Here is a 19,889-nt window from a genome sequence, read left to right as displayed (position 1 = left end):
CTCAAATGAATGCCAAAATATTTCCACTTAATATTTATTAAGTGTGGAAGTCCATATCTAGCATCACATCAAACCCAGAATACGTCCTAGGTTTGGGCTAACCCCCGAATGTTTACAACGTCTGGCTCCACGCCTGATTAACACTCGGATTGTTAAATACACAAAATAATATGATCCCTTTCCGTAATCATGATACCCTCCAGAAATGTTCACTGCACCCCCCGTCAAAGCAGGCTGCATCTGCCCCTGCCTTCAGACAGGGTGTGATTGTTGTTTTTGTGTTAATCATTAGAAGCGCTGAGCACTGGTCATTTCACCGCAGTGAAGAGAAACACTTTAGACATGATAAAATTACAGGATCCTGCTTTATTGACATATCCTATGTGTGTTTTATCACCCAATATATATTTTTCTCTTCAAAATCTCACTGGGAACAGGTAGTTTAAAGCAATTTTTCTCCTGTTTCTGTTCAATTGCTGCCGGCTGCGCATTCTGCAATTTTTTCCCTTTCAAGGCTGCAATTCACATCTCTATCAGCAGATGTCGCAAGGACTCCCTTGCTCAAACATGTAATACAGACGGTTATAACCTAAATACGATTTATATGTATTGCAAAATATGTATAGCCTATGCAGAATTATGACATTCTTTTTTAAAGTTCAGTACATAGCCATTTGTGTGTAGTCAGGTAGGCCTAAGAGCAATTCTTATGTTATGACATTAGAGGTAACAATAATTCTAATAATACAATGAAGTAGCCTGTTTTGTAATGCGGATACACAAATAAATGCGTTTCTGAAATATCAAGAGGTATAAATGAGTCAAGTGAGTTACAATAAATGAGTTTTCTACAACATCTTAGAAACTAAATGTAGGCCTATTCTTGGAGTGATGAAAGAGCTGTGTAAGCATTGGAATGCTTGGAATGCTGACAATAACTTGACTTTAGACTATACGTTGAAGCGATCGATCATTAGAAGGGGGATGGAATATGCACCTTCACAATAGCTTTAAATATGTATTCACGGTTTACCAGGTCAAACAAAGATAAATGTATCCTGTGCACAATGCAATGTCTATTCACTCTATTAAGTCAGTCGATGTAGGCTAAAACAGATGTAGGGCCTATGACAAATGTAGGGCAAACACGCAGAAGGCATGCTTGAAAGTTGACAAAACTACTTGTGAAACATATTTAAGGTTACTTGACTTGAGACCAAATCTACTGATTCACAGCCATGTATACGAAACATTAGGCTACAGGTATTATAGGCTGATTGACTTATATGGGAACATTAATCAAATGCAAATGTTGTTTTCACACATAATGCACAACTGCTTATGCATAACCCGAGATACACACTGGGACCTGGGGTACCAATGTTACAGTAATAAATAAAAGGATGAATTTCAGAAGAAATGTGAGAATTTTCAAACAAGTTACACTGCCTCATATTTGCAATAGCCCTACTTGGACCATTGCCTGACAATAAATGATGAACAATAATAGTTTTTTGCCAGGATAACTGGATCTATCAGACAATTGAATGTTTATGATGTCCCTGTGTGTTTCTACTTTTGACTCGGGACAACGATGAGTTCATTGTCAGCCGACAATAGAATGTTCATAATATCGGGCTACACATTTATAGACCAACTGAAGTCTAACCCTCAATGTGTATGACATGAAATGAATGAAAAAGTCACCAACTTTAAACAAGGAAATGAATGACAGATTGACGAAGGCCACTTCAGTTTATGACCGTGCTTTGGCTGCGTGCAAGAAGCGCCATCTAGCAATCATTAGTGGACCTTTGACCCCCTATCCACGCTAAAAGTAGCCGGCTGCACCATGATGCAATCAAATCACATTACGCATGAAGTGCCTACTACCTCAACTGGAAGCTTAGGTAAACATGAACAAATTATGAGTATTTAGTGATCCTAAACATGTTATTTATTATACTGAGTAACTCATTCAACATTTTACCTTTTGTAAAATGCCCCAAAAAAACACTGTAAAAATACTGAAAGAATATTTGAATGCCAACAACGGCTCCTTTTCACCAGTGTGTGTGTGTGGACCAGAGTTTGTTGATGTGAGAGGTACAGTGAGAGCACACCAGAGCATACACAGCTGTCTATCACAATAAAAGTCATATTGACATCATCAGCCCAATGATCCAAATTGACTGTCTGGGACTGTGCCTGTTTGTGTGTGTGTGACAATGAGTGTCTGTATGTTGTTGTGGGGTTACAGAGTAAAAATTTTAAAATTTCTCACTCCTCCATCACCTCTGATCTCAGTACCCACCCTAGACCCTTGCCCTGGGATTCTCAGACTCACCCACCCACTAACACAAAATCATCCACACTCTCACACACGCAAACATTGTACACACATACAACAACAACTCTAGTTGCGTGTATATCTCTCAGTGATCACCTGAGTATGACCATAAGGAATGGAACTGACTCATCCACAGGGAATCTGCCTTCATTCAATTACATGGATTCACTGCAAAGGAATCTGACGTCTGACCCCTATTATTGTCCTCGGGTCTCTGTGTGTGTGACAGAGACAGAGAGAGATATATGAGTGGGTGGGCAGAGGGGAGAGAAAGAGAATGAGAGGGAGATAGTGAGGAAGATACAGAAGGACACAGATAGAAGCCAGAGGGGGAGAGAGTGAGATACAGGGGTGAGAGTGAGAAAGAAAAACAGTGAGGGCGACAGAAAAACAGACAGAGAGAGAGTGTGTCCATGAAAGCAGACAGATTTTCAGAATCGCCGACAGAGCTCCCGAGACTGCCCATTGGTTGGGACAAGCTCCACTCTCAGCTGGGTAGGAAGCTGCTTTTCTCCCCTTGGCTTCTCAATTCCAGGTACTTTTCCACATTGAAGCACATTATGTTGCTATTCCCAGCTGGGGAAGAGGGCAAAAGAAGAGCAAGGGCGACTTAGTCTTGACAAAGTAGCGCTAGAGTCTCCTGGAGATGGCTAGACGCTGGAGGTCACTGTGGTATGAAGTTCTCAGTCTCTCCTAGTGTAAAGCAGAAAGCCTATGGGCAGACAGCACATTCATTTCAGATCCTGCCCATGTAATGTGAACATTTTCAGAGTATCATCATTGACATTGTTGTTTGGATGCAGACCTTACACAGCAAGATGGAACAGCCAGCCACCTCTTCCAGTCAGAGTTGGATTGCTAGTCATGTGTGTGATTCCTGACATTACGTAAGCAAGGCATCTGAGTGACAGGGAGCGGCCAATCTCGATTCACTTCCTTGCCACTCTGCAGCCAGTCAATGAGTCAGCCAGTCAGAGAAGCTTCCAGTTTGTGCTGATAAGTCAAGGCCTTGGACATGAGGCAGCCTCTGCCCTCTTCATCTGAGGACAAGAACCTGTTCTGTGTTGACCGGGACAATCATGTGTGGCCTACCAACCTCAAACCTCGACCCAAACCAGGCATAGTGTTAATACCCTGAACACATTAATAAAGCACATTGCATCTGCTAACTTCTCTGACTGCAGGCTTAACCTTTGCCCTGAATCTTTGGGGCTGTGTTGTATATCCTCTTGTTCTCGAGGGTCATTTGTATCGTCTCAATTTCGTCCAATGCTTACTTGTGGGGTGCCATTTGCCACATCTGGGTAATGGACCAGACAGGTGGGGAAAGCCTGTGTGCGTGCGTGTTGAGTGTTTGACTGTGTGTTTGAGTTAAGTTAAGAACACCCATGAGTGGCCTGTTTGAAAGTCTAGACCAGTGGTTCCCAACCCTGGTCCTCTGGGCACCTCTGTCCTGCAAATGAATGGTCATAAGCAGGCTTCTGCAGAGCTGGATAACGACCCATTTATTTGAATCAGGTGTGTTGGAGCAGGGAAACATTTAAAACATGCAGGACAGGGGTGCCCTGAGGTACAGGGTTGCGAACCACTGGTCTAGACTGAGCACCATAGCCAAACCCAGGGGCAAAATAGTCAATCAGAAAACCCAACCAAAAAACTTATTCTTAGACGTGAGGGACATAATAAGTAAGCATAGACTATATCCTTTGAGACAAATGTCCTTACTCACTGTCACACAAGACATTGCAATTTTAAGAAATGATGATGCTTCATTTCTAAAAGAAAGCTGTAAATGCGGCTCCCAAAAGCACTGCAAGCTTACATCTTCAAAACATTAGTATTTTATTAAATGTAAGTACTCTGGTTTGCCACTAGTCAGCATATGACAACATCAAATAACAAAAAGTCTGTTTCTCTGCTAGAACTAATGTGTTCATCTTTTGGCCACTAGAGAGTGCTCATCGCCAAACCTTAAGTTGTGCAAAGTAAATAAGGTGAAGACCGCATTCCCACAAATAACATCATAATGAAAATAAATATAAAAATAGCAACTTGTAGTTTAGTTTTTGCTGGAGTGGAGCCACTTACTGCAAGTCCAGGTAGAAACCTTTCCATTTCCGTCAGATCTATCCCATCATCCCCCTCAAACTTGTCCTTGATCATTCTGAGAGACATAGACAAGATAGGACAGGATAATAAGAGGGGTGAACAGAATGGAGTACATCTGAGTAGAGTGCAACAGGAGAAAGGAGTAGATTCCAGTAAGGCCAAGTAAAGCATAGCATAAAAGAGTTGAGTAAGCCAGGATAGAGCAGGTTTGAGTAGGATAGGGTAGATCGCTCACCCTTCTCGGTCGATGTGTGGAAGGTGCTTTGGCGTGCCCCGGAAAGGCTTCCTGTGGAACTGGCTGAAGTCCAGCTTCTCAGGCTGCATGTCCCACGTGGCACCTCTGCAGCAGGAGCAGGAAGATGAAGAGCAGCAGGGGGAGCAACAAGAGCAGGTAGATAAAGATGACAAGGATTAGGACAAAGCAGGAGGAGGATGAAGAGCAGGATGATTATGAAGATGAGGAACAGGAGAGAGAGAGGTGAGGATGAGGAGGATAACAAAGCAAGAGGAGGTGGAGGCAGAGGATTAGGTAGAAGGGGAAGTAGGAGGAGGAACAGAGAGAATAAATGGGCAGAGACAAGGAGAAATAAAAGGGACAAGAAGGCAGACCAATAACATGAAAGACAGTGTCAATTATGAACAGGTAAAAATAACAGCAGTGTTCATGTTACTGCATTTTTTTGAGCAGGTGCTATAACACATTCTTGAAGGTTTCACCATTAACTTGAGATTGAATGGTTTTGTTTAGGCAGAAATGTCGACCTTCAGAGAAATCCAAGACCTGCATACTGTCTGTTAACTACTAACTTAACCACTTAAACATGCCGACCCTGTCCACCCATCCACCTTGCTTAGGTCTCTGGTCCTGTTGTGTTCTGCACTACAACAACCAGTGAAAAAACAGCTAGCCAAGTGGATGACATACAGTGGCAAGAAAAAGTATGTGAACCCCTTGGAATTAACTGGTTTTCTGCAGTAATTTGCCATAAATGTGATCTGATCCTCATCTAAATCCCGATATACAAACACAATTTGCTTAAGCTGTCCACGACAGAAGAACAAAATGCCACAATGACAGTTATGTGGACCAGGATAGTTGTTTGGCTATCGATTTTTACGTTTAACACGCAATTTATACTTTTGCATAAGTAGCCTACTATTTGCTACATGATTCGATAGCCAAACAAATGTCCTGGTGCAATTAACTCTGTCAGGCTATTGCATTTTGTACTTCTGTCGATCAATTTCTTATTTCTTGTTAGTTACTGCATCCATTCAGCGATGAAGTGTAGTACCAACCCTTTTCCGTTTTGAGTTACTGTAATGTGTTTTTTAGTTAATGTAATGTCGTTTCCCATTTGGGGGAGCGTGTCTTTGTATTGGGGGGAGGTGAGCAAGTCAACCTATTTGGGAGGAGTTGACTCATATTTGGGGGGAGTGTTTTCATTTGGGGGATGTACTCATATTAGGGGGTGTGGTTTGCACTTCAGGGCCACCATATTTCACCGACAACGCTAACATGAAGTATGGATCTCATTCACACTGTGTTGCCATGACCCGAAGAATAAATCAACCCATTGTACCTTTATTGTAACTTGTCCTATATGTATCATATCACAATTGAAATTCCCTGTCATCTCTGAAGTACTTGTTCAACCTCCACATCTTTTCAAGTCAAATTGCCAATGCTGTAGTAGCCTACATTCATGCAAATGATTATGTAGCCTTCATATGTCTGCTGTTTCCTACATTATAAATAGCTTATGGTATATTGATAAGAATGTACTATATTGGTTCTCTGTTAAAATGTATTACCACCACAAACATCAAACCTCTCCAAGTTGGACTACTGCAACTCGCTGCTCGCCGATCTCCCAGCATGCGCAACCCGCCCTCTCCAGAGGATTCAGAACGCAGCGGCACGCCTGGTCTACAATCTACCCAGATGCTCCCATGTTACCCCGCTCCTCATCTTCCCTCCACTGGCTACCCATCACGGCCCGCATCAGATTCAAGACCCTGGTACTGACCTTCAGAGCAGTGAACGGGACTGAACGGGACTGCACCCGACTACATCAAGTCTCTCCTGCAGCCTTACACCCCCACCTGCCACCTACGGTCTTCTTCAGACAACCACCTGGTGGTCCCACCACTCAAGAGCGCCCGGTCCCAACACAAGCTCTTCTCCTGTCTGGCCCCCCAGTGGTGGAACCAACTCCCCACCTCCATCAGAGACACTGACTGTCTCCCCACCTTCAAGAAAAGGCTCAAGACGCACTTGTTCCGGGAGTACAACGGTACTTAAGAATGGTTTGCTGGACCCCATGTTAGTTTCCTCAAGGATCACAATGACTCTTGCTTAGAGTCTTGCTGCTCTTGTTGGTTAGTGGTAACTGATTTAAATTGTTGTACTCGCTGTGAAATATTTTTTACTGTTGCTTGCTTTTCTAGCGTACTTTATAGTGATTCATGTTGTTTAATTGTAAACTTGTTAACTACATGCTCTTGTGGTTCTTCCCTTTGGCACTTATTTTGGTTGTTCACAATATGTGCTTCATGTTTTCGCTACCCGCAATATTTTTGGGGCTATCTTGTTGTTATTATCAGTGACCTATGCACTTTGTAAAGCTCTCTCTTGGAAGTCGCTTTGAATAAAAGCGTCTGCTAAATGAATAAATGTAAATCTAAACATTTAATTAATAACAGTCATTGCATGCACAATGGATGAGCCAGTTGTCATAATTGTAGGCCTAATTCACCATACAGCGCTTATACATTTGCAATGTGCTGGCAGTTTTGACATCAGTAAACACATTCATTTATGTAACAAAATTCACTGATCGATAGCAGAATTTCCCTATTTTCCTTATTATGCTTAGTTTCATTTCATTGCGAATGCCTTTGTTAATTGCATTAGTTATAGCAGTAGCCTACTGCACTCTGTTGCATTATAAAAAGGACACCTGCAAAATATAAACTTTGCAGAGTGCCCGGTTCTTGAGTATTCATATACATATTCATAGGAAACTCGCTGCAAACCTGAGGACTAATCAGATTGAAGGGGCTGTGACGCGAAGAGTAAGCCAAGCTACGGCATTTTTTTGTTGTTCATTATTTGATGTTGAAATGCTTAACCAACAACGTCAATCGTGGCACTGTACTCCGTTGGATTATAAAGAGGACATAACGAATATGAACTTTTCAGATTTCCCGGTTCTTGAGTCAATTTTGGGAAACTAAACCCATTCCAATGTGTACACACACACAGATTCCTGCCATTATTGGAGAGATGAATAAATATGACCACATGGAAAGACCAATTTCTTGTAAATCTTTTTATTATGTACTCGACAAATAAAAAGCATTTACTCATATTCACATTTTGAAGGCTCAAAATTGTGGCCATTTTGGTTGCATATGCTCCCGAAATTGTATCTGTGTGACTTTCCATTTTTGGGGGGAGTCTGTTTTTCATCTCACAAATTAAGCTTTTCATCTATTGTGTTTCCCAGTGCAATCTGTGAGTTGAAAACCCAAGCTCTGCGTGGCATAATTACCCGTGAGAGTCCATTGTGTTGGCGGCCCAGATGTCAGTGCCTAAGATATCGAAAGAGCCTTCTCTGTTTCCGTTCTGAAAGAAGTGCAACACAGCAGAGTTAGAACAAACCTTAAAACTACAAACATGGCTGTCATGTCAGGACAACAGCAGTCAATGTGAATTGGCCATTCATCAAGGATGACCCACTCTCCTTAGTACCTGGCCCTATGATGATCTATTAACCTATTTACATATTGGGGTGAGTAAGATCTGTCACTGCATGCAGGGTTTGTTAAATAGCAGTGTTATCTATTGTACACAGACAAACAAGCACACACTCACAGGCAGTGTTGGGGGTAACGTGTTATATAATACAACGTGTTACATAATATTATTACTTAAGTGAGTAACAAAGTAATATAACTAGTGGTGGGCCATTATCAGCGTTACCGCGCGTCAATTTCCAATTGTCGCCGTTAATCTATTCTCAAAGTTGGGTTGGGAGCTGGGTCTATACTACGCAAGCTATGATGACTTTCACCGTGATATTTTAGCGCGGATGTATACCTAGCCGAATTGCACTGTAGGGGGCGAGAACGAGTCTTCGTTCACAGTTCACAGCACTTCAAACAAAAAAATACCCAAAGTAAATTGAAAAGCTGTTGTTGAACCATTTGGAGTACATGCATGACTGTGGTCTCTTTTGAAAGGTGACACAAGTTATTTCCCCTGTTGTCAGGACCCCTGTAAGTCCAACTGGTGTTGAGTAATAGAAGCTTGAACACAAGGAAATTGAAAGTTTCTATTTCTGCCTAGATTTTGTTTTGAAAACAGAGGCCTGAAGAGGCCTAGAGGTGGTAGGTATTAGATTGAAGACATAATTGTACCACAGCTTGAAGCCTTACCCAATTCAATAGTCAAATATAATACCAAAATATATTGATATTTGACACACAAGAGTACATCCAGGCGTTTTCTAAAAGGGACATTTGGAGACTCCAAAGGGACCCTTAGTGTAACCAAGGTCAAATACTTATAAAAAGGTATAATTTTTCATAATTGTTATCTCTAATGAAAAGTGGTACTTAGAACTATCATATATAATATCATCTAAATCCCCCATTAGAATCAGAATTCGATTTATTCGAGATGTATGTTATACAAACACGGAATTTACTGTGGCATTGAGGTGCAAAACACTAAACATATACGTATCTTAAATTAAGTAAAATGTATTAAATTAGTATTGCTGAAACACAAAAACTGAAGCATGAACAGGGAGTCAGGTGGCTGAGCGGTTAGAGAATTGGGCTAGTAATCAGAAGGTTGCCAGTTCGATTCCTGGCTGTGCCAAATGACGTTGTGTCCTTGGGCAAGGCACTTCACCCTACTTGCCTCAGGGGAATGTCCCTGTAATTACTGTAAGTCGCTCTGGATAAGAGCGTCTGCTAAATGACTAAATGTAAAATGTAAATGTAAATGAACACATTGGAGTGCTTTATCTGATTCAGCAGGATTGACGCACAAAGAACACTGCTTCTGTCATCCATTTTGCGCCTGGACTTTTATTTTGAAGGTTCCACAGAAACCTATCATGTTGGCTATTAGCATTTGCAGCATTTCCTTAGCTACTTGTGTTGTAGTTCCGTAATGGCGGCGGAGAAAGATGCGAGCAAAGCCATTCGGCCCGTTGTGGCAACGCTGCCGAATATCCAACAGCTAAAGCCGGAGCAAGAACAAGTTTTGCTGAGTTTTGTTGGTGGCCATGATGTTGTGGCCCTCCTCCCCACGGGTTTCGGGAACAGTTTGATTTTCCAGCTACGGCAGCTAGCTCTGTTACAGTAGTGGTGAAGGAATTGGCTAAGGCAAACGCTAGCAATTAGTTATGGCATATAAGAGTGGCTCTGGGCAGATCCAATAGTTTTAAACTTCAACAGAGTACCCACCTACAAGGAAGTCAACGCTTGTTAATGGAGCAAGGCCAGACTCTCTGTACAAATGAAATGTACGAGAGTCTGGTTAGGACCAGGCTATGTCACCAGGGCATGGAAGCTCCTATTGGGTCAAACAAGGTGTCAATCGAAAGGTCAGAGTGTAGCGGCCATCTTGACTGTTTCCAATCGTAAATATTCAAAGCACAACTCCTTCAATGAGCGATAGTGCGTGAGAGACTGCAAAAATAGAATTGGCAAAGGCAGAATGACAAAACAAGATTTTGGCTTTGTGTGGAAGTAATACATTGTTTTGGACAAACTACTTGACATGGTTAGATAGTTTGGACCTTTGGGAATGTAACCAGTCCATTTTTTGGGGGATTTTTTGCATATCTTGACCACGCTGAACCTTTTAGGGTGAGTAGAATCATTTGCTTTTGCTTTGTTTACATATTGGTGACCAGACAAAGACGTTGGTTATACTTGCTGTTGTGACTTGATCTTGAAATGGTTTACATAAGTACAAGCACAAGAATCGTAGCTTTACAATGATGTATGGCATGTGTAGCAGTCTAAAAAAAATATTTGTTAGAATATAGTGCGCAGTAACTGGGCGAGGAGGGGGAAGCGTTTCCGGCCCGCAGACAGACCCGAACCGTAAACAGATGGCAACCCGTTTCCACATCTTGCTACTATTAAAAGTAATAGTAAAAGTAATATAATAAGTAATAATATAAGTTTGTACAGTAAGTAATAATGTAACATAATCACAATAAGTAATAACTAATATATTACTTTTTTGAGTAACTTCCCCCAACACTGCTCACAGGTATACAAGTTCTTTACCTGCAGCTTGATTGGTCCTCTGAACTGATTGTTGCGCCCTCTGCTGCTGGACCTGGAGCCAGAACCCGGTCTGGACCCTGAGCTGGGCCTGGAGCCTGTACTGCCATTGCTGCTGTGCTCCCACTCATCCTAGAGGGGGATGGAAAGAAGGATGGAGCGAGGGATTAGTGGAGAAAGAGACAGATGGAGGTGCGTGTTTGTCTTGCTGCGTACCCTTGAGCAAGTGAAAGGGGAATATCCCATCAGCCCCTTAGAGAGTGCTGACAGGGCAGGTCAGGCCGTCTTAGCAAGTTAAGCCCAAGAGCAGACCTCAAGATGCTTAACACTAGAAGCGCAGAGGGGTCATTTTGACCCAGTGAAGAGAAGAAAAAAAAACTTCGAATTTATTCAAATTCCAGGACCCTGCTTTCTTGACTTCTCCTACAGTTAGGTCCATAAATATTTGGACATTGACACAATTTTCATCATTTTGGCTCTGTATACCACCACAATGGATTTGAAATGAAACAATCAAGATGTGCTTTAAGTGCAGACTTTCAGCTTTAATTTCAGGGTATTTACATCCAAATCAGGTGAACGGTGTAGGAATTACAACACATTTGATATGTGGCCCCCCCCTTTTTAAGGGACCAAAAGTAATTGGACAATTGGCTGCTCAGCTGTTCCATGGCCAGGTGTATGTTATTCCCTCATAAAGGGAGTTTGTTATTTCATTGACAAGAAGCAGATAAAAGGTCTAGAGTTCATTTCAAGTATGGTATTTGTGTTTGGAATTTGTTGCTGTCAACTCTCAATATGAAGTCCAAAGAGCTGTCACCATCAGTGAAGCAAGCCATCGTTAGGCTGAAAAATCAAAACAAACCTATCAGAGAGATAGCAAAAACATTAGGTGTGGCCAACTCAACTGTTTGGTACATTCTTAAAAAGAAAGAACGCACTGGTGAGCTCAGCAACACCAAAAGACCCGGAAGACCACGGAAAACAACTGTGGTGGATGGCAGAATTATTTCCCTGGTGAAGAAAAACCCCTTCACAACAGTTGGCCAGATCAAGAACACTCTCCAGGAGGTAGGCGTATCTGTGTCAAAGTCAACAATTAAGAGAAGACTTCACCAGAGTAAATACAGAGGGTTCACCACAAGATGTAAACCATTGGTGAGTCTCAAAAAAAGGAAGACCAGATTAGAGTTTGCCAAAAAACATCTAAAAGAGCCTGTCCAGTTCTGGAACAACATCCTATGGACAGATGAGACCAAGATCAACTTGTACCAGAATGATGGGAAGAGAAGAGTATGGAGAAGGGAAGGAACTGCTCATGATCCAAAGCATACCACCTCATCAGTGAAGCATGGTGGAGGTAGTGTTATGGCTTGGGCATGTATGGCTGCCAATGGAACTGGTTCCCTTGTATTTATCGATGATGTGACTGCTGACAAAAGCAGTAGGATGAATTCTGAAGTGTTTCGGGCAATATTAACTGCTCAGATTCAGCCAAATGCTTCAGAACTCATAGGACGGCGCTTCACAGTGCAGATGGACAATGACCCGAAGCATACTGCGAAAGCAACCAAAGAGTTTTTTAAGGCAAAGAAGTGGAATGTTCTGCAATGGCCAAGTCAATCACCTGACCTGAATCCAATTGAGCATGCATTTCACTTGCTAAAGACAAAACTGAATGGAAAATGCCCCAAGAACAAGCAGGAACTGAAGACAGTTGCAGTAGAGGCCTGGCAGAGCATCACCAGGGACGAAACCCAGCGTCTGGGGATGTCTATGGGTTCCAGACTTCAGGCTGTCATTGACTGCAAAGGATTTGCAACCAAGTATTAAAAGTGACAATTAGATTTATGATTATGTTAGTTTGTCCAATTATTTTTGGTCCCTTAAAAAGGGGGGGGGGGGCACATATAAAATGTGTTGTAATTCCTACACCGTTCACCTGATTTGGATGTAAATACCCTGAAATTAAAGCTGAAAGTCTGCACTTAAAGCACATCTTGATTGTTTCATTTTAAATCCATTGTGGTGGTATACAGAGCCAAAATGATGAAAATTGTGTCAATGTCCAAATATTTATGGACCTGAATGTATATATGTTTTATCACCCAGTATTTTAAGATGTTCTAAATCAAACCAGGAAAAGCTAATTGAAGGGTATGTCACTCCTGTTAACTCTTAAATATCTGCCATGTGCACGTTACACCATTTTCTTTCCTGCATTCCGAGGCTGTGATTCTCTTTTCTATCAACAGATGTCGCAAGGACTCCCGTATGAGTCTTCTTTTATTCAGACAAAGATTGATATATAGTGCATAAATATACCTAATATGTATAATGTATACCTATACTGTATATAGCCTATATATAATTATGTGCAAAATGATAAGAATGTAATTATATGAAGTGCATATGTCTCACATACATTTGTGTGTAGACAATGGTTTAAGCGCAATTCTTATGTCCAATCATTTTAGAGCGGCAACAATAATTTAGGATTGCAAATAATGTGTAAAGCAGATAAACGTAACTAATAAAAGCATTTTTGCACAAATATGGGTGAAACGAATCAATAGCCAATAAAATCACCAAAGAAAATCTACAATGTAAGACGAATTAGTGGATACTCAAACTATAGTTTGCAGTCAGTAGGCCTATAGAAGGAGCTATTGATATAGTCTCAAACATTCAAGAGTCTGATAGATCCAGTTATCCTGGCAAAACAGATATTGTTCTTTATTTATTGACAGGCCACGGTCCAAATATTGCAAAAAGGAGAGAAGTGTATGTTTGGAACTTCTAAGTTAGAAGCTACGATCTCTGCTTGCTCTCCTGTTTATCCTGCTCTCAAATGTTTGCTCCCAGAACAATACATTGGACTGTGGCTTGTATGTTTATATCAATGAAATGTATTCTTGAGCTGTAAGTCAGCCTTTCAGAATGGAACGCTTGGAATGTTGGGTAACTGGATTTGAGTAAGCTACACCATTGAAAGTAACTGTTGAGACCAAATGCATTGATTCACTAAGCGATCGATCATTAGGGTGGATGGGATCGCATCTTTCAAACAGCCTGGAAGATGCATCCACGGGTTACTAGCTCAAAAACAAAAAAAATCATGTGCACAATACAGTACGTAAGATTAGCCTATTTATTCTAATTAGTCTGTAGATGTAAAGGAAACAATTATCTGTCAAGCTAGTTGTAGTAGATAGGACGCCTACTTGATTTATCAAATGCAACTTTCGTTTTACATGCGCTACTGCCCTTACGTAACCCGCCATATACTCTTGAAACTGGAGTCCCAATGTTTCAGTAATACAATAGCCTACATAAAACCAAAATACACATTCTCAACCAGTTTGATATTATTTCAGACATATTATCCACTGTGTCTTGTAATTCCGAAAGTTGTTAAATTCAATAGGCTAAGCATCAACATCAAGTGCAACTGCAGTCTAGCCTAATCCACAATGTGTTTGAAATTCTTTAGCCAATAAATTACATTTTGCTGAATGATTGAAGGGCTAGACAACAAACGCTCTAATGAAATAATCACTGACTAACAACACGGAAATAAAGGAAAGATTGACGAAGGCACGTTCATTTTAAGACCGAGCCTTTGCTCCGTGCAACAAGCGCCATCTAGCGATAATTACATGTCAGTAACAACGCCCGTCAGTAGACGCCTAGGTCAATTTGACCCGTAACAGCGCTATAAGTAGGGAAAAATGGCTCAGCGCTGCTAGTGTTAAAGAAGTCTTCAATAATCCTCAAATGTGACAGGGTCTGTGAAAAGGCACCATTGTCGGCTGCCAAAGTCATTTCTCAGTTTTTTACAGATTATGAAAGTTCAGATTGTAACGTTTCAAATGATGTGTCATATATTCAAATCTGAAAATAGTTTCAGAAAACACACCTATCTGAATGTTGGTAAACCTGGAATCCTCTAGCAGAGGACCAATTACCCATGAAATATTCTAGACCAGGGGCCCATTCTCCGTACGTCGCTTATTACATCCAAGATCAAATGACACATCCAAGATTACATCATTGTGCTAATCATGATCTGGCTAATTCGGTTCTTTTAACACTCTTTGTATAGATTAGTATAGCTGGATTGAGTTATGCGTTGGTCTAAAAGGGGGTATGTATCGATAGTAGAAACCTTGATCAGCAACACTGCTATTGGCTGCTCAAATAAGTCTATGGCTGCTCACCACGGCCAAAAAGAGCGCCCTGTGTGTTCCGCAACAAAGCCAAACAGAGCAAGAGCTTGCTCGAAGGTTACTCCAAATTGGAAGATTTTATCAAAACGTCAGGGAACACCTCGAAGTCTGCAAAATCCAGGATAGAGCTGGCAAAAAGTAGCAGACAAATTAAATGTAGTGACCACGTTAGATATTTTATTGCTTATTACAGTAGGCTAGGCCTATTTGTCTTTGTATTTTCTCATTTTCAGAATTACTTTGTTTATCATCTTATGTCATATAATTTAATGTGGTTCCAACAAATTAATTATGTAAATGACACCCTCACGAGAAAACCGATCAATCCGAAAATATAGTAGCCTGTCTCACTGTGCTAATTGGATCTGTCTATCATACAATGTGCGATTAATATTAAATTCTGCTAATTATTTTTGCAACTTCTGCAACAGGTTGTTGTCGTAAAAACGGAAAAGACATGGCTGTGACAGACTTTCTGTATCACCTCTGCTTGTAAAGACTCAATCAAATATTGATAGCTAGACTTCCTGAAATACCTTTTAATATATATTACTGGGGAAATTATGGAATTAAACTACATAATAACTATACCTGCAAAATACAAATACCTGTGCAAAATAATATCAACACTATTTGCTAAATGACCTTTTTAAAGGTTTTTAATTTGACCTCGAAGCTCCTTCCGTTAATCATGAGTTTGTGAAAAAGAGGCTAGCTTCACGACAGTGATTTTTGATGTAGAGTACTAACATGTTAGCTGATTAGCCAGTATGAGTGAGATATGTATACAGTTACATGAACAAACCTTTTGTTTGAAAAATATTTTGTCTTAAATACGATGGGAACACATTATAATTCTAAAACGCCTGACAAATGTTGTCCTTTTTTGTCTGTTTCGTTGCATTGAATGGGTGCGGGCACTCATTGGGCATAGACTCAAATATCGTTTCCACTAGGGATAGGCAATATGGCCTAAAATCCATATTGTGATATACATTGCAGCCTATTGCGATAACGATATATATTGCGATATTTAAATTCTAATAGAACCATTTCAGAACAGGTTACATAGACCCTAAGGAAAGCCAAACTGCTAAATGTTTTTATTTTTTTTAAGAAAGAAAGAAACGTATGTAGTTTTGAGAACATTTATTGTGCAAAACTGTACAACATAATGTTGCAGATAAATACAATTCAAGTAAACTAGCTGCAGAACCTTTAGCAAATAAAAAGCTTAAAGTATTGGTCCTTGGTTCTTAAATGCCACCCAAGATGCAAAGAACATAAAAAACATTTAGGCATGTCTATTTAAAAAAAAAAGAACATTCTAAGTGTAGTGCACAGATCCTTCAAATGAAAACATAATAAAGTGCAAAATGAAAGCACAATCATTTTTTTGAATAAACCTTTTCACGGAGCTCGCATACAATCTGTAAAATATTTGCGGCTTGGCACCTCTTATAATCAATCAATAGCTCTGAGGAAAAGTGCCTTGTGTGCACAAAGGGAACTCAGTGCTAACGTCACAACGTCATCACACGTTAGCAACGATGCATAGATACGGGTTCTAGTAAGACAGCGATATCAGCAAGGAAGGTTGAGGATACTTGGTTCCCCTTTGTTCTTTTGATTAGCAGTATCACAAGCCCTACTCACCCGGCGTCATCGAGCCAACCAGCTAAATACTTATTTAGCACTAGCATTGCTACCTGCAAATACCTACAGCTGGCAGCTGTGTTCCGTTTAGCTCCAGACATAGCCCCGGTAAATAGTAGAGCTAGGGTCAGTCTCTTGTCCAGGGCCCAGTTCGGAGTTTGTATTCTTTCTTTTTTTAAACTTCATCACCACGACCTGTCACATGCATCATTAATTCTCTTGTTTCTAAGAGCTACCTGCTATAGCCTTCCCAATATTTAGCTATACCTGCTGCCACCCGGACGAATATTACATTACTCTGCCAGTCACTTTATAACAGACACTAGACAATGGAATATTATTTGCAGATAATAATTAAATGATTATTATTGTTTTCATATTTAGACTAATTAAGTGAAATTGGATCATTTCTCACAGCACACCTGCTCTCACTAGTGTGCCGCGGCACAGGGGTTGGGAATCGCTGCTCTATAGAGTAGTTTGCTGCTGCTCGTGAGACTTCTTAAATCCGAATCAAGTCCAAATAATAGATGTTGCACCGGTCTTTTTCACCAGCTCCTCCGTTTCGCTTTCAGCCATGGCTACACAAGAGGACGAATACAATGATGCGTTGCAGCAGGTTGCAGCTCGTGGCTCTAAATTTCGCGGGTCTAATTTAGCATTATCACGACCACAATGGATTTGAATTACAATTTTTATTGTAGGCCAATTTTGTATCGTTTATATTGCATATCGTTTCTATCGCCCATTACTAGTTTCCACTATATGTTAACGGATTGATCCGATTAAATGAGCGAAAACAAGGCACACCTGCCCATATTTTGTTAGTGAAGCCGGAAGAGGAATGCTTGTGGCAAGCTAACTAGCTACAGCGATGGGGAGTTTATTTCACTTCTCGGACATAAGCTTGATTATTAAAAAAACCCCAGCTGGAAAATGTTAGCGGTTTTCACAGTCCTGTAGAGGAAACTTTCCTGAACAAATTTACATAAAGTTAAGATTGAGGCATTGAAGTTCATGTTAGTAGCCAATAGGGGTGGAATGGTACATGTATTCGTACCGTACGGTACGGGCGTCACGGTTCAGTGCATGAAATTACACTGAGAATACACGGTATAAAAATAAATGAAACTTGCGTGCAAATTAATTAATGTAATGCAGAACTACTGTTAGATACTCGTGTTCTTTAGAGACATCTAATCTGTAGCTCTGATTGGCGCCGCCGTGAGTCAGAGATAGGCTAGCTAGCAGCACTAAGGATGAGTATGGCGAGTGGTGGCGGCCCACGAGAGATAGAGGATCCACCGGCCTTTTTAACCCTTGTGTTATCTTCGGGTCATTGTGACCCATCAGTCATTGTGACCCACCGTCGTATTGCGGCAACTTTAACGCATACAAAAACAAAGTGAAGCATTTTCTTTTAACCATTGGGCTGTCTCAGACCCCCCACATTGCGAAGGTTAAAAGAAAAATATTTTTATTTGTTTTTGTATTGGGTAAAATTGGGTAAACACAACGATGGTTTGTTATGAACCTTTGGGTCATGTGACCCGAAGGCAGCACAAGGGTTAAGATTGCAAGTTTGTGAAAACTTCGGTTTCCCATTCAGTTACAGTAGTACAGGTGAGAGAGTGGTGGATAAGACAAGACACTGTCTGTCTCCCCACCTTGAAGAAAAGGCTCAAGACGCACTTGTTCCGGGAGTACAACGGTACTTAAAAATGGTTTGCTGGACCCCATGTTAGTTTCCTCAAGGATCACAATGACTCTTGCTTAGAGTCTTGCTGCTCTTGTTGGTTAGTAGTAACTGATTTAAATTGTTGTACTCGCTGTGAAATATTTTTTTACTGTTGCCAATCACTGAAACGAGACAAAAATGTTTTTCACAACTTCTCCCTACAGTGCTTTAAGATCCTGTAAAGTAAATGACATGTTTTGCTTCGAAGTACATTATATACGTGTGAAATCAGTTCCTGAAAACATGTGCAAAGCGCTAAAACTTTGTCGCACTGAAATGTAGGGATGTAACGATATCAAAATCTCACGGTACGATACAATTTCGATATTGACCTCACGGTACGATATTTATTGCAATATTGTGGAAAAGCTCACGGTATTGTTAAATAGCTCACGATAGTGTTTGTGATGATAATATCAAAAAAAATACTGACATTTATTCTGCTTTTGCCAGTCAACAGGCAATTTATTGTTGTATTTATGGATCATGACAACATAAAACGCTGATCACATAGTGCTTTTAAAGTGCAAGTTGTAGTCAGGAACATCAATATTCTGTATAATAATATTTGGTTGCATAACTGATTCTTCTGTGCAATGTTCAAGTTAAGAAGCAACTAGAACAATTGTAAACAATAGGGAATTCCATTTAAGTGCAAACAAAGATCAAGTTAAGTCAGGTTTAAATGTGCAAGGCAAATACAGCCTTTTAAAACTGGTATTTAGGAACATAACTTAAACTTAAATAAAATAGTCAGTCAAAAAGCCTTTAAAAAAAACTGACCTATCATTTAGCTTATGTTCACATTTTTCATCAGAAAGATCAAAATATCTACATTGCAAGGGAGAAGAAAAAAAAACAGTAAAAAAAAAAAAATCCTTAAACAGTCTGGCAAAAAGCCTTCTGAAAAACACTGACCTATCCTTTAGCTAATGTTCAAGTTTTTCTTTAGAAAGATCAAAAGATCTACATTGCAAGGGAGAAGAAGAGACCTCTGGGCATTCACAATATCCCCTGCTGTTGAAAATACCCTTTCACTGGGCACCGAGGTAGCGGGTATACACAGGTAGGTCTTTGCTAATGAAGACAGAATAGGATACCGCCCTGCGTTGCCTTCAGGGTTTTTTGACCGGAGATTACTTTCTTTGTGAGAGAATCTGCAAACTTTTCGGGATGATGGGTTGTCAGATGACTTTGCATGTTGCTTGTGTTTCCCGTGTTGTATCGCAGTTTACTGTGGCAGTGCTTGCACATAGTCCATTGTCTGTCCACCACCTTCTCTCCTTTTGCGTTTTTTGACATGGCGAAACCAAAATGTTTCCAGACATCTGATTTAAAAGCTGCAGGGGCTGGCACAATCTCAACTTCGGAGTTGTTGTTTTCATCCTTACAAGTATCGCTGTCGGCCATGCTGGCTTGCTGTGAGCTTGTGTGGACAGCGTGCAGCGTGCAATCCTATTGGCTTAACAATGGTTGTTGTGACGACGCAGCG

The 19,889-nt window shown here is 40.6% G+C and overlaps 1 protein-coding gene across 2 annotated transcripts in view; it reads right to left on the bottom strand.

The window, feature by feature from the left end:
• Positions 1-19,889, bottom strand: part of ctif (CBP80/20-dependent translation initiation factor) — a 166,384-nt gene that overhangs the window by 71,306 nt on the left and 75,189 nt on the right. For both annotated transcript variants that reach the window (XM_067258345.1, XM_067258346.1), the window contains exons 4-7: positions 10,778-10,906; positions 8,017-8,090; positions 4,695-4,799; positions 4,439-4,514 (exon numbers count right to left, since the gene is read on the bottom strand). In XM_067258345.1, the coding sequence (XP_067114446.1) occupies positions 4,439-4,514; positions 4,695-4,799; positions 8,017-8,090; positions 10,778-10,906 (384 nt within the window). The remainder of the gene's footprint in view (positions 1-4,438; positions 4,515-4,694; positions 4,800-8,016; positions 8,091-10,777; positions 10,907-19,889) is intronic.

This window comes from Osmerus mordax, chromosome 20 (genome assembly GCF_038355195.1).
Source record: "Osmerus mordax isolate fOsmMor3 chromosome 20, fOsmMor3.pri, whole genome shotgun sequence".
Taxonomy (NCBI): Eukaryota; Metazoa; Chordata; class Actinopteri; order Osmeriformes; family Osmeridae; genus Osmerus; species Osmerus mordax.
This window is presented reverse-complemented; position numbering and strand designations above follow the sequence as displayed.